We start from the raw sequence: 14,815 nt of genomic DNA on the forward strand, positions 1-14,815 counted from the left end.
ATGGTGCCTTCCTCCTTGCCTGCACCTCTGTGATGAGAAGCAGCAATCAGCAGTGAGATTACAGATTCCCAATATTTGGAGGACAACATCTGTATTGCCTGTTCTGGCTCCTGCCAGTGTGTGCAGGCTGCTCCAGGAACATGTACACAGCTACCTGCCATAGGGCTGGAGGTGAGGTAGGGGTAGCTCCTACTGTGATGAAAGCTGACATTGACGCAAGGTGTATCCAGACCTTCCCCTAGAAGTTGGAGGCCTTCATTAGGCTTCAGAGTTCAAGGATTGGTTACATCAGACAGATCCTACTAGCACAGTGTTGTCAGGTGGGAGACGGATTCCTGGTGCTTCCTACTCACCATCTTCCCAAAACTCATTCCCGCTTTACTTCAGTTTTACAGAAACTTTGTAAATTGAGTGGGGTTCATTTAATAGTTTACATTTTAGTGATTTTAAAACTGTTGGACTTTTTGCTGTTTTTGACATTTTTGTGTTCATTCATTCATGCAGTTAATGCCAAGGTAGAATCTGCTTATGGAGTGAGAACTTGTGCCCATGTGCAGGGAGAAGTGCGTGGTGCAGTAGCCAAAGCCTACCCAGATGCTCTGTGACTTCACTTCCTCACCATGGGGCACCGCGGCCCCCTCGCCTTCTCTGCTCACTGTCTGCTACCCTGTTTCCAGCTCCCTCGCCTCTGTTCAAACAGGGCCCCAGTGGAGAGGCCTCCTACAGCCCACTTTACAAGACAGTCTCTCCTCTGTGCCCTTCCCTCCCCAGCCCTGCACGCCACTTCTCTACCCAGCTGTCTCCCCCAGAGAACTCACTGTCAGCCGACAGGAGCTAGTCTGCCTGGGCTGCTGGCACACACTTCCAGAGTGGGAAATCCATCTTCTCTCTGTCCCGGAGGCTGGAAGTCCAAGACCCAGGTGTGGGCAGGGCTGGTTCCCCTGAGGCTGAGGAGGGTCTGCTCCCGGCCTCGCCCCTCCTGCCACTGGCCTGAGAGGACCTCGGCTTGTCGGGCTTTTCTCCCCGTGTCTTCATGCTGCCCTGTGCTGTGTGTGTTTGTCTCTGAGTCTGAACCTGCCTTTCATATGGACACCAGTGATATTGGCTTAGGGTTCACCCTATTGACCCCAGCTTAACTGAATCTACGATGGCCCTATTTCCAAATCAGTTCACATTTGGGCTTTAGGGTTTCAACATATGAATTTTTAGGTGACATAATTCAACCCATCGTAGTATGATTGATTTCTACAGCATCTCTAGAACGTGGACCCCTTGAGAGCAGGGCTGGTCTTGCTGTTCATTGCTGCATTAGGAAGCAGCTCCTGGCGCCCTGCTGGCATCCTGCATGCTCACTGGATGAGGAATGCAGGCGTTTCGGTCTGCTGGGGTGAAAGCCTTTGCAGTACAACATGCTTTTACATAACAGTGTAACTTAATACTCCGTTAAAGTGGTACTAACAGGATTTCACAGGCAACTCATGACTTTGAACCTGAATGCTAGCCTTCAGGATGAGCCATCAAGCTGCAAACCACCCTGGTGATGCTCGTGCCTCTTGACAGAACAGGTCCCCAGCCAGGCGGCCTTGTAAGAAGTCTGCGGCCACAGTGGCTTCTGCGAGTGTCCCCGCCCGCTGCCCTGAGTTGCTGCCAGTGGGCTGGCTGCCTGGTTTCCACGCTTACCCTTCCACTGGGTAGTTAAATCGCCCCTCATTGGGTCCTTGTTCACATCAGAGCCCATTAAAAACAGGTGCTTTCTCCATGGATCTGCCCCGTCTTCAGTCAGAGTCCCAGCATTCGCCGCACCTGTCCGTCCCTTTGCCCTTCTCCCCTTTATTGTATTTTTACTGAAGGCCGAGAGGAGCCAGTCTCCGCACGGTCAGACACTTGCGCTTCCCACAGCCCCGTCTGCACTGCACTGTTTGTCTGGTTGCTTGAAACTCAGGTGACCCCTCGTGCCTGAGGGGGCAGCTGACCCCAGGCCAGGAGAGCAGGGTGTGTGTGGGGACCAGGGAGCGGGGCTGTGGGGCCACGGGGCTTTAGTTCTCCAGGACTGCTGGCTCTGTGGTGACTGCTCCCCATCCCTGCTGTCGTCCGCAGCCCCCTGCGCCCCGAGGAAGGAAGGCAGCTGGTGGAGGACGTCGCCCGCCTCCTGCAGATGCCCAGCAGCGCATTCGCCGATGTGGAGTAAGTCCGGGGCCCTGGGTGTCTGTTTGGCTCCTGTTGCTCGGACGCAGAGACTGGATGGGAGGGAAGGAGCTGCGAGCCCGTGGCTCTTGTTAATTACACGAGGGAACCTGTTTAGAGAAGTGAAAAGGTGATTTCAGCAGCTTTGGTAAGGTATTTAGAGGCAGTGGAAACCAGTGTTTAAGGGGAAGGATGAAAATCTCCTGAAGGATGTTGTCGCTGCAGCCAAGTGTCAAACCTGTGGTGCTGGAACCACCCAAGGCTCTAGAACATTCTGCACATGCCCTGTGCCAATGTGTGGGAGCCTCTGGATGGCCCACCCCAGAGAACGCTGCGGCCGCATTCATGAGCACCTGCTGTGGACACGGCCCTGTCCCTGGCTGTCAGGAAAACGTGCTGCCCTGCGGAGACCTGGCTTTGGATCCCGAGCCTCTGCAGCTCCCACAGCAGGCGTGGCCCTGGTCTTAGCGTGACCTGGTTTAGAGAGTTGTGGGCACGAGGCATGCAGGGCTGGTGTGTGAGTACACACAGAGGCAGCCTCTTTCCTGTCTCACAACAAGTGCTTGAGGAGGAACCATGCGTGCATATGTGAATCTTAGAGCAGAGATGGCTGAGTGCAGAAGCTGCAGGAGCTCCCACAGGGCACAGCCGGGTGTGGAAAGAAGGTCAGAGAGAAGAGGGAGGGTAGAGTGACATCCACGGAGGACCTGAGACAAGAGGCCCGCCCAGGCTATGTGCCCACCTGCCTGTGGATCGAGGGGTGCCTGCCTACACATGTTGTTCACTCACTGCCCCTTCACACAGGGGTGATGTCATTCCCTCACTGACTCATCACACAGGGATGACGTCATTCACTCACTGTCTCTTTCACACAGGGTGATGTCATCACTCACACTCTTCACACAAGAGTGACGTCATTAACTCATTGACTTGTCAGACAGGGGTGACGTCATTCACTCACTGACTCCTCACAGGGGTGACGTTCACTCACTGGGTCCTTCACACAGAGGTGACATCATTCACTCACTGGGTCCTTCACACAGGGGTGACGTCATTCACTCACTGGGTCCTTCACACAGGGGTGACGTCATTCACTCATGGGCCTTTCACACAGAGGTACGCTGGTCTACTCTCACACGGGATGACGTCATTCACTCACTGTTTCCTTCACATGGGGTGATGTCATTCACTCACTGTCTTCTTCACACAAGGGTTACATCATTCACTCACTGGGCCTTTCACACACAGGTGATGTCATTCACTCACTCATCACACAGGGATGACATCATTCACTCTTCACACAGGGGTGATGTCATTCACTCACTGACTCTTCACACAGGGGTGATGTCATTCACTCACTGACTCTTCACACAGTAGGGAGACGTCATTCACTCTTACTCTTCACACAGGATGATGTCATTCACTTACTGGGTCCTTCACATGGGGGGACTCACTGACTCTTCACACGGGTTATGTCATTCACTCACTGACTCACACAGGGGTGATGTCATTCATTCACTGTCTGTTTCATACAGGATGACGTCATTCACTCACTCTTCACACAAGGGTGATGTCATTCACTCACGGGGCCCTTCACACAAGGGTTGACGTCATTCATTCACTGACTCTTCACATGGGGATGACATCAATCACTCACTGGCTTCATCACACAAGGGTGATGTCATTCACTCACTGGCTCCTTCACATAGGGGTGACATCATTCACTCACTCTTCATATAGGTATGACGTCATTCACTTACTGGCTCTTCACACAGGGTGACGTCATTCACTCACTCTTCACACAGGGGTGACATCATTCACTGACTCTTCACACAGGGGTGATGTCATTCCCTCACTGGCTCCCTCACACAGCATTGACTTCATTCACTCACTGACTCCTTTATACAGGGTGACGTCATTCACTCACTGTCTCCTTCACACAGGGGTGATGTCATTCACTCACTGTCTCTTTCACACAGGGGTGACGTCATTCACTCACTGACTCTTCACACAGGGATGACGTCATTCACTCACAGGCTCCTTCACACAGGGGTGATGTCATTCCCTCACTGACTCCTTCACACAGGGTTGACTTCATTCACTCACTGACTCTTTACACAGGGGTGATGTCATTCACTCACTGTCTCTTTCACACATGGGGTAACGTCATTCACTCACTGATTCTTCACACAGAGTGACGTCATTCACTCACTGCTTCCTTCACACAGGATGACGTCATTCACTCACTGGCTCCCTCACACATGGGTGATGTCATTCACTCGCTGACTCTTCACACAGGGGTGACCTCGTTCACTCACTGGCCCCTTCACACAGGGGTGACCTTGTTCACTCAGTGGTTCCTCACAGCAGATGCTCACTGGGCACCTGCAGCAACCCAGCCTCACACCAGGAACTGGGCATCACCTTTGAGACACATGGGCCCTGCCTCAAATCTGCCACTTATCAGGAAAAGACAGAAGAGTGTATGGGTCATTAGCATGGAGGGCACTAGGGGACATGCATGAGAAGCACTCCAGCCAGCCTGATACCAGAGACTTCTAGAAGTAGAAATCTGAAGGGCACATGGAGGTGTCCCAGAGCGAGATGTGACATGCAACTCCGGACTGCTCACTGCTGCCCACACCATTCCCAGGGCACAGACACAGGCAATGAGCATGTTCAAGGAAATGTCCATGGACAGGAAAGACGTGGAGGGACACGGGGGGCCCCATACAGGCTGGGGGTTTCCTTGAAATAGGGTGGTCTGGTGGGCAGGCCAGATAGGACTGCTCAGCAGGGACAGAGAGGCCATTTAGGGACCCGGTATGTACAGTGAGAGGACCCTATAGGGTGAACACAGGGAGATGGTCTGACTAGAGCTGAGATACAGCAGCTCTGAGGCCACCTGGGGAAGGTGAGGGAGGGAGCCGGTGCCAGGCGGGTGTGGTGGCAATGAGAGCACAGAGATCCTGGTGTGGGGGGGTGCTGTTCATGGGGCTATAGTGGGCAAGTGGGCTGCAGAGATCCAGGTGAGAGGTGGCAGGTGCATGGGGCTTTAATTGGCAGCCTTGTGCAGACATCCAGGTGAGCAAAGGGGCACGTACTTGGGCTACAGTGGGCAGGTGGTTTGCAGAGATCCAGGGGAGAGTGGGACCAGGCGCAGGGTGAATGCAGTAGAAGGGGCTATGCTGAGATGCAGGTGTTTAGGGGGCAGGTGTATGGGCCTGCAGTAGGCAGGGGATGTGCAGGGATCCATGTGTGAGAGGGGGCAGGTGCACCAGGCTGCCGTGGGCAGGGGACTTTCCCAGATCCAAGTGAGAGAGAGGGCAGTTGCATGGGCCTGCTGTGGGCAGGGATCCAAGTGTGAGAGGGAGCAGGTGCAGGGCAGAGGCAGATATCCACATGAGAGAGGGGACATGTTCATGGGCTGCTGTGGGCAGGGGACACGAGGAGATACAGGTGAGGGAAGAGAGCAGGTACAGCGTTGAGTGCAGTGGGTGACCACTGAGTGACTTCTGCCTGGGAGACAGGATTTGAAGAATTGTAGAAAGGCAGCTTCAGGGATGAGGGTAGATCTGAGTGCAAAGTGTGTGTTGACCTGCACAGTGTGACGCCTGCCCATGGAAACACAGGCAGGCGGGGCCTCAGGCAGTCACGCGTTTTCCATGTGGCTCACCACGGGGAGAGCCTCTGGTTCCCAGAGTGGCCTGGGATATTGGGGCCCCTGGAGTTCTGGAGGTGGCGGGTAGGCTGGGGCTGCAGCTGTTTCCCACCTGGTAGGAAATACTTCCGTGTTTTAACTTCTGGTGTGACTGAGGTGCTGGAAATGTATGGGGTGGCTTTCAGCACACCAGGGACTTAGGAAGGGAGAGTGTTTGAGGGAGCTTCCTAATGGGTTTGATTGATAGACAGGTTTGTTTCAGGTACCTGGATGACTTCTAAGGGGTGCTGTCCAGGTGACTTAGGGGACAGATCTCGGCAGGTGTAGATGCCATAACCTTAATGTACAGTGGACAGCAAGGTCCCGGTTTCTGATGGGATCAGGAGATGGAGGTAAGGGAAGAGAAGGGGGGCAGCAGCGATGTGGGGCATGTGGCCCTTAGGTGTATGTGAGAACAGAGACAAGCGTGTGTGTTGGCACCACCTTGGTTTCTTGTGAGGTAGCTTCCAGTCAGTGTTTTGGGTTCCTAGGGAAGAAATATTAACTCCAGGGAAACCACACAGGACAGATTTCACAGAAGTTGAAAATAGAAGCTCCCAAGACCCGAAAGAACTGAGATGCTTCCAGGATCTTAAAATGTTCCTCTTTATGCTGAAGGAGAATTAGATAATCTGGTTTTATGGGATCCCAGGGAAGTGACTTTTCCTCTCTGGGCCATAGTTTTATATTTTGAAAATTAGAGGGGTTCGCCTACTTGATCTTTAGTGATTATTCAAGGATTAATCTTCTGTGAACCTGTGACCTGGGACACTAGTGAAAATCATGTAACAGGCACTCTATCACCTTTGGGGAGCAGGGCACAGGTAGTGTGGCAGGGTTATATCCCAAGGGCGGACCCCACAGCAGGTGTCTGTGTGGAGAGGCTCATCTCATCACCCCAGGGCACAGACAGTGTGGCAGGGTTATATCCCAAGGGCAGACCCCACAGCAGGTGTCTGTGTGGAGAGGCTCATTTCATCAGCCCCTGGAGACATCCTCTTTATCAGTGTTTTGGGGATTCCCACAGTGGCACATTTTTGAGTAGTGATAAACAGTGACTCAGAAAAGGTGGAAATGGCTTCTTCCAGATGACACAGAAGTGTGTGTGTGTGGAGGCAGGGAGGGAGCTAAGAAAGAAGCTGGAGTCAAGGATGGAGGTGATGGTGGAGCTCTGGAGGAAACTAGGCTAGAGCTGGGAGGGAGCAGAGATAGAGGTTGGGGTGGAACTTGATAGAGAGGGGGATGAGCTGGGATGGAGCTCAGAAAGGAGCTGGAGATGCCACTTGGAAGGCGTAAGGATAAAAATGAGATAGAGCAGAAATGGAGCTGGGGGAAGCTAGATGGAGCTGAGGATGGGCCTGGGTGTGGAGATGGAGCTAGATGGAGCTGGGGATAGAGTGCTGTGGAGCTGGGATGGAGCTGGATGGAGCTGGGGATAGAGTACTGTGGAGATGGGATAGAGTGGATGGAGCTGCAGTGGAGCTGGATGGGGCTGCATGAAGTAAGATGGAGCTAGGATGGAAACTGATGGAGGTAGGGATAGAGCAGGGCATGCATCTGGATGGAGATGGATAGAGCTGGGATGGATCTGTGGATGGAGATGAGATGGATGGAGCTGGATGGAGCTCCATAATCTGGGATAGAGTTTATGAATCTGGATGAAAGTCTATGGAGCTTGGTTCAGCTTGGGATGGAGCTGGGATGGAGTAGGAATGGAGCTGGATAGAGGTTCATGGAGCTGGGGATGAAGCCTTGGGTGTACCTGGGGTAGAGCTGGGATGGAATTTGATGTAGCTGAGTGGAAGTGGGATGGAGCTGGGATGAGAGTGAAGCTAGGATGAGTTTGATGGAGCTTAGTGGAGTTGGGATGGAGCTGAGGGTGGAGCTGGGATTGAGTTTGATGGAACTGAGTGGAGTTGAGATAAAGCTGAGGGTGGAACTGGGATGGAGTTATCATGGAGCTGAGGGTGGAACTGAGGATGGAGCTGTGGTTGGTGCTGGATGGAGCTGGGATGGAGCTGGGATGGATTTGGGGATGGAGCTGGGATGGAGCTGGGATGGATTTCGGGATGGAGCTGGGATGGATTTGGGGATGGAGCTGGGATGGATTTGGGGATGGAGCTGGGATGGATTTCGGGATGGAGCTGGGATGGTTGTGATCATGGGTGGTTGCTGGCTGTTCCTCAAGCTCTCCTCCACTGCTGACAAGGCCTCCATCCATCCTCTTCTCACGCTCTCTTCTCCCTTCTGTTCTCCTCTTTCTGTCCCTGTCTAGGTGAGCCCTGTAGTCTTCATCTCCTCTTTCATTTTGTGAGGGGTCCTGCTGCTGATCTTGGTGTCTTACTATTTCCTTATCTATGACTTTTTTATCCATCCACAAATCCCTGATTTTCACAGCAGTAGCTTTGCTCTTCAGTCGTGTTGATCCTGATGTGTCTCCCAGGGCCTTTCTTGGGAGTCTCTGAGCCTGAGATTCACCTGACCTCCACTGTCTTCATCCTGGCCTTCCTCAGGCCTCCTGATGCCTCAGACTGCTCCGAGGAGGGCGTAGTGAGGAAGCACAGAAAAGAAATCCCAGGGAGAGATGCCCCGATGCTCCATTGCCTTAAATCTGTCTCTAGGCTGGGCACAGTGGCTCACGCCTGTAATCCCAGCACTTTGGGAGGCTGAGGCGGGTGGATCACGAGTTCAGGAGTTCAGGACCAGCCTGGCCAAGATGGTGAAACCCCAGCTCTACTAAAAATACAAAAATTAGCCAGGCGTGGTGGCGGGTGCCTGTAATCCCAGCTACTTGGGAGGTTGAGGCAGAGAATTGCTTGAACCTGGGAGGCAGAGCTTGCAGTGAGCTGAGATAGCACCACTACACTCCAGCCTGGGCGACAGAGCAAGACTCCATCTTTAAAAAAAAAAAAATCTGTCTCTAAGAACCAGAAGGAAACGTGTCCAGGCTGTTAACCATTATGGGCTGAGTGGGACGATCTAACTGCATGGGCGTTACAAAGAGCAGTGTGCTGTGACCCCCGACACCGTTGATGTCCATCACATCAAGTGGGGGGCATGCAGTGACCTGGCACAGAGCAGGACATGTAAGAAGGGGAACACTCATCCCTGTCCCTGAGCTGTTTGAAGCCTGGGTCATGAGACAAACAAGTTGGACAGTGCTAGAGAAGGTTCGAGAACTGCCAATGACCTCAGACATTCTGAGTACATCTCAGGCTAGGGAAGTGAGGCTGCAGAGGAGGGGAATCTCCCGGGGTCCAGAGAGTGGGCCCTGCCTCGGACATCGCCGCTCCCTGGGCACAGCAGTGTTAGTCCAGACGCCGCTCCCTGGGCACAGCAGTGTTAGTCCAGAAAGTGCATTTCCTGATGGTCTTTGAGTCTCACCTGTGTGCAGAGCTTCTCACGTTCTTTTCCCTACTGCTGTTATTTTAAGGATTTACCTCTTACTTTGAATTGGAAGGAACCACCTGCCATCAAGTGTCCTGAATGGTTCAAACTGCATTCCTTTCCACGAAGGATTCCATCCCAGGCCTGTATCTTTGGCACTCTCCCTCCAGGAATATGGCCCCCAGGAAGGCACCTGGGTTTAGGACTCAGGAACTCACCCCGGGCCCAGGCCACAAGCACAGGAAGGATGAGGCCAAAGGTGGTGAGTGGGAGCCTCACACTGACTGCAGCTGGTGACCACAGGCCCTTTGTTCTAGGTGCTCACACCTGCTTGTGCTGTCAGACAGGGACCGGTGCTTGTCTGGACACCCAGGCCTTTCCAGGTCCTACTGATGGCTTATTTCACAAGGAGGGGTTCCCCATGCACTGATGCCCCAGCTCCTGTCCCGTCAGGCTCCCTGTCCAAGACTCAGCTCTGATGCCGCTGAGAAGCACGAGGTGCTGTCCTGGGGGCATGTCCTCCCGGGTCTGCAGTGCCTTCCCAGCACCGTGGCCCCCAGCACATTAGCCGTGTGCTGTCTTTCTCCCCAGACCATCAGCTCCTTAGTGCCTGTCTGTGTCCTGAACAATGCAATGAGTCCTTGAACAACAAAGGCCTCATCCCTCCAACACCCGCAAAGCTGCGGGCCCGTCCCACACCCCCTCCTGCCTCTCTCCATATGTCAAATACATGGGGCATGCTCTGTGGTTCTGCAGCCCTGGGAAACTCACCTGTTGCTGCCAAGGCCCCCAATACTGATGAACGCGTGGATGCGTGGAGGTGTGGATGCCTCCTTAGTTAAAAGTGAAATTGTCATCGGGGACATCTGGGGGTCATGGAGAAGCAGCAGCCTGGGTACTGTGAGAGGCGCCTCCGTGCGCAGCAGGGTGGCCTGGAGCCATGGGAGGGAGGAGGCTATCGCACGGACACATAACTGAGATAATCGGGCAGAGGGCAGGCGTCACAAGAGATGGCTTTGGAATAAAACGTCCTCGGGCCAGCTCGGGACGCGTGCATTGAGTTTACTGTATTTTCCTCTGGCAAAGCCCTTCTGTGGTGGCTGTCCACACACAGAAGGCCGTGGCTCAGCCGCACAGGGGCTCAGTGTTTTCTGAAGGTTCCCTCCCGGCCACCCTGCTGCCGATGGCTGCCACGCACGGTTAGCGTCATGGCTCCAGGGTGAAGGCGTGGGCTAGGGGCTGCCTGGCATCTGGGCTCAGTGCCTGCCACATGGGTCCAGTTTGTGATCTGGGGCTTGGGAGAGGAACCACTTCATCCTCAGGATAGGAGAGGGGCCACAGGGTCAGCTGCAAGCTCTGTAGCTGCTCAGTGTGAGCGGATACTGGGACCTCAGGGCCCACCGTGGTGTAGTGACGGGCAGAGGTGGGCCTGCCTCTGCTCACTGCTTTGGCCATCTCTGCCCTCCCCCAGTAACATCCCTTGGGACAGAGTGGACCAGAATGAAGCATGGAGGAGCGGTTGGCCCCGTGGCCAACAACTGGACGGTCAGGGTGGCCAGGGGCTTTACTGTCCACACTGACTGGAGCAGACCTGAGGCCGGCGGGCGCACTGTTGTGCTGGGAATACATGAGTGAGATTTTCTTAAACACAAGGTGGGACTTCTTTTAAAGTCTCGATAGCTTTGGCGGTGAGCTGGGTTTTAAACTCTTTTGGTGCAATGGAAGATGTGAGCTCTTTATATACAATGGGATTGTTTGGGCTGGAAGACTGGAAGAAGGAATGAGTTCACTCTGCTGATTGTTTCTTTTGCTGTGCAGAACCTTTTTAGTTTAATTAAGTCCCAACTATTTATCTTTGTTTTTGTCACATTTGCTATTGGGTTCTTGGTCATGAAGTCTTTGCCTAAGCCAATGTCTAGAAGAGTTTTTCCAATGTTATTTTCTAGAAATTTTATGGCTTCAGGTCTTAGATTTAAGTCCTTGATCCATCTGGAGTTGATCTTTGGATAAGGGAAGAGATGAGGATCCAGTTTTATTCTCCTACATGTGGCTGCAAATTATCCCGATTATCCCAGCACCATTTTTGAATAGAGTGTCCTTTCCCCACTTTATGTTTTTGTTTGCTTTGTCGAAGATCAGTTGGCTGTTAAGTATTTGGGTTTATTTCTGGGTTCTCTATTCTGTTCCATTGGTCTATGTGCCTATTTTTATACCAGTACCATGCTGTTTTGGTGATTATGGCCTTATAGAATAGTTTGAAGTCAGGTAATGTGATGCCTCCAGATTGTTCTTTTTGCTTAGTCTTGCTTTTTCTGTGCAGGCTCTTTTTTGGTTCCATAAGAATTTTAGGATTGTCTTTTTCTGGTTCTGTGAAGAATGATGGTGGCATTTTGATGGTGATTGGATTGAATTTGTAGGTTGCTTTTGGCAGGATGGTCATTTTCACAATATTGATTCTACCCATCCATGAGCATGGGTGTGTTTCCATTTGTTTGCATCATCTGTGATTTCTTTCAGCAGTAAACAGACAACCCAAAGAGTGAGAAAAAATCTTCATGATGTATATATCTGACAAAAGACTAATATCCAGACTCTATAAAGAACTCACATTAGCAAGAAACAATCCCATCAAACAATGGGCTAAAGACATGAATAGAAAATTCTCAAAAGAAGATATACAGATGGCCAACAAACACAGGGAAAAATGCTCAACATCACTAATGATCAGGGAAATTCAAATCAAAACCACAATGTGATACCACCTTACTCCTGTAAGAATGGATATAATCAAAAAATCAAAAAACAGTAGATGCTGGTGTGGACGTGGTGAACAGGGAACACTTCTACACTGCTGGCGGGAATGTAAACTAGTACAGCCACTATGGAAAACAGTGTGGAGATTCCTTAAAGAACTAAAAGTAGAACTACCATTTGACCCAGCAATCCCACTTATGGGTGTCCTCCTGGAGGACAAGAAGTCATTATATGAGAAAAATACTTGCACACGTGTTTATAGCAGCACAATTCGCAATTGCAAAAATATGGAACCAACCCAAATGCCCATCAACCTGGATGGAACTGGGGACCATTATTCTAAATGAAGTAACTTGGGAATGGAAAACCAAACATCGCATGTTCTCACTCATAAGTGGGAGCTAAGCTGTGAGGATGCTAAGGCTTAAGAATGACACAGTGGACTTAGGGGACTTGGGGAAATGGGTGGCAGGAGGGTGAGGGATAGAAGACCACACACTGGATTCAGTGCACACTGCTTGGGTGACGGGTGCACCAAATCTCACACATCACCACTAGATAACTTATTCATGTAACCAAACACTGCCTGTTCCCCAAAACCTATGGAAGATATAAAATAAAATAAGGAATGAGTTTATTTCATGAACACAATGATCCTTATGAGGGAGGAGTGGGGAGAGGAAGTGAAGCATGACCACTGATGGGAGCCGGGGAAAGAAGGGGATGTCAGGGAAGGAAGGGGAGGCAGCTGGGATGTAGGGGGAGGAAGGGGAGGAAGCCAGGGATGTTGAAGGGGAGGAAAGGGAGGCAGCCGGGGATGTGGGAGGAGAGCGGGGAGGAAGGGGAGGAAGCCAGGATGTGTGGGGAGGCAGCCAGGGATGTGGGGGTAGGAAGGGGAGGCAGTCGGGGATGTGGGGGGAGGAAGGGGAGGCAGGAGGGATGTTGAGGGGGGAAGGGGAGGCAGCCGGGGATGTGGAGGGGGGCAGGGGAGGCAGCCAGGGATGTGGGGGTAGGAAGAGGAGGCAGCCGGGGATGTGGGGGGAGGAAGGGGAGGCAGCTGGAGATGTGGAACCCGGGGATAAGGCCAGAGAAGAAGTGGGTCTTCAAGGCTGAGAAGCTCGGTTCCCCTCGAGGACCCAGGAATCCCGCACTGTCACCTTCTACCATCTTCTCTCTTCAGCCCTCCCCCCAGCCCCGCTCCCCTCCCCCACTGCTTCCTTACTTTCTCTTTCTCCCCAGCTCCTCGTTGGTCACGCTTTGCTTCACCTCTCCCACTCCTCTCCCGTAAGGAGCGTCGTGTGTTCACGAAATAAACGTCCTTCTTCCAGTCACGGAGACCAAGCACACCATTCACCTTCACAGTCTCAGCAGAATGATGGGGTTGGCAGACACCAGGCTGGGGCGGGCGGAGGAGGTGCTGCCTGGGGAGCCTCTGGCTTCACAGAGCAGGTGGGCCTCGCCTGGCCCGCTCCTTGCGCCTGGCCCTCCCAGCCACCGCCTTCACTGTCGCAGGATGGATTCTGAGCACACAGGGCTTCTCCACTCTCCGGGAGCAGGCTGGGCTTCGCCAGATGCAGTCCTTGGTACACATCACTCTCCACGAATCTCCCGCCTCAGGACACGGCGGCCCCCTCTTTCCTACAGAGTCAAACCCGAGTCCCGCCGCCCGTCCCTGAGAGCCTTCGAGAATCTGGACCTCTCCGCCTCTTCCCCAGGGAGCCTCCCTGGTGGCCTCACCTGCAGGATCCTTTGCTGGTCCCCCTGCCCACATATCAGAGCTGAAGTCTGATCCTTGCTGTGTCCAGCACCTTCTCCAAGGTCCCCAGTCCTGGCCAGGCGGAGGCTGCCCCACACCTGGGTCTTGCGTTCTGGTGCCTGTGTGCGTGTGTGCTCAGGTGCAGTGGAGCGCACAAGCCTTACCTCAGTGTCCTGTGCCTCACCCGGCCCAGCAGCCCCAGGCACACACTTGGCAAATGCACCAGCTTGAGGGATGGACGGGGGTGTGGGCTGTGCCTCGTTGGTGTCTTGGGGAGGGGAGCAGCTCTGACGGGCGCCGACACAGTCACGCCTTGCTGCTGTCGGAGCATGTTCTCAGAGCTGCTCAGTGTTCCAGGAAAGGAAAAGAGACAGACAGGATGCGCGAGCTGCCACTCTCAGACTCTCCTGTGGTTTTGTGGAAGTGCTAGTTACGCTGAATATGTTTTGTTAGTGGTTATGTAGCTGTCAAATAAATCCCATTATTTCTTATGACATCATTAGAGACCATTAAAACTGCATTAGCATGTGATGTAATTATGCCAGCAGACCCGCAGTGACCGCAGCCGGGTTTTACGACGCGATCGTGGCTGTCTGCGGCGGCGGTGATTGATGCCAGGCCGCCTCCTGCAGAATCTCGGTAAGGTGGGCAGCACTCCCGGGAAAAAGAATGCCAAAGACACATTCCCAGGAGCCCCTGAGTCCACAGTGAGACGGGCTCTGTGTCAATTCTTTCCCAGATGGCTTTGGCTGAGCCCCGACATCAGCCACGTGCGGTCCTGGATCTGCCGGGGCATTCGGGGCACGCAGCCTGATTCTGTGTCAATCTTCATGGGCTCTCCTGGTGCGAGAAGCATTTACTTTCTCATCTGCGTGATTTACTGGATTGATGAATACGGTGTCATTACCGAAGAGGCAGCCGTGGGAATTCTCAACCCTGATGCTTCTCGTTGGGGTCTTCTCTGTGCACAGGGCACGGGAGACGCCTGTGCCTGCTCCATCCTGCGGCGACCCCAGTGCTGCCCCGGCCCCTCC

The 14,815-nt window shown here is 53.1% G+C and overlaps 1 protein-coding gene across 3 annotated transcripts in view; it reads left to right on the forward strand.

Moving 5' to 3' along the window:
• Positions 1–14,815, forward strand: part of LOC101026166 (protein tyrosine phosphatase receptor type N2) — a 973,501-nt gene that overhangs the window by 437,371 nt on the left and 521,315 nt on the right. For all 3 annotated transcript variants that reach the window (XM_021935384.2, XM_021935383.2, XM_021935385.2), the window contains one exon: positions 2,098–2,184. In XM_021935384.2, the coding sequence (XP_021791076.2) occupies positions 2,098–2,184 (87 nt within the window). The remainder of the gene's footprint in view (positions 1–2,097; positions 2,185–14,815) is intronic.

The sequence above is a fragment of the Papio anubis genome, chromosome 4 (genome assembly GCF_008728515.1).
Source record: "Papio anubis isolate 15944 chromosome 4, Panubis1.0, whole genome shotgun sequence".
NCBI classification, from domain to species: domain Eukaryota; kingdom Metazoa; phylum Chordata; class Mammalia; order Primates; family Cercopithecidae; genus Papio; species Papio anubis.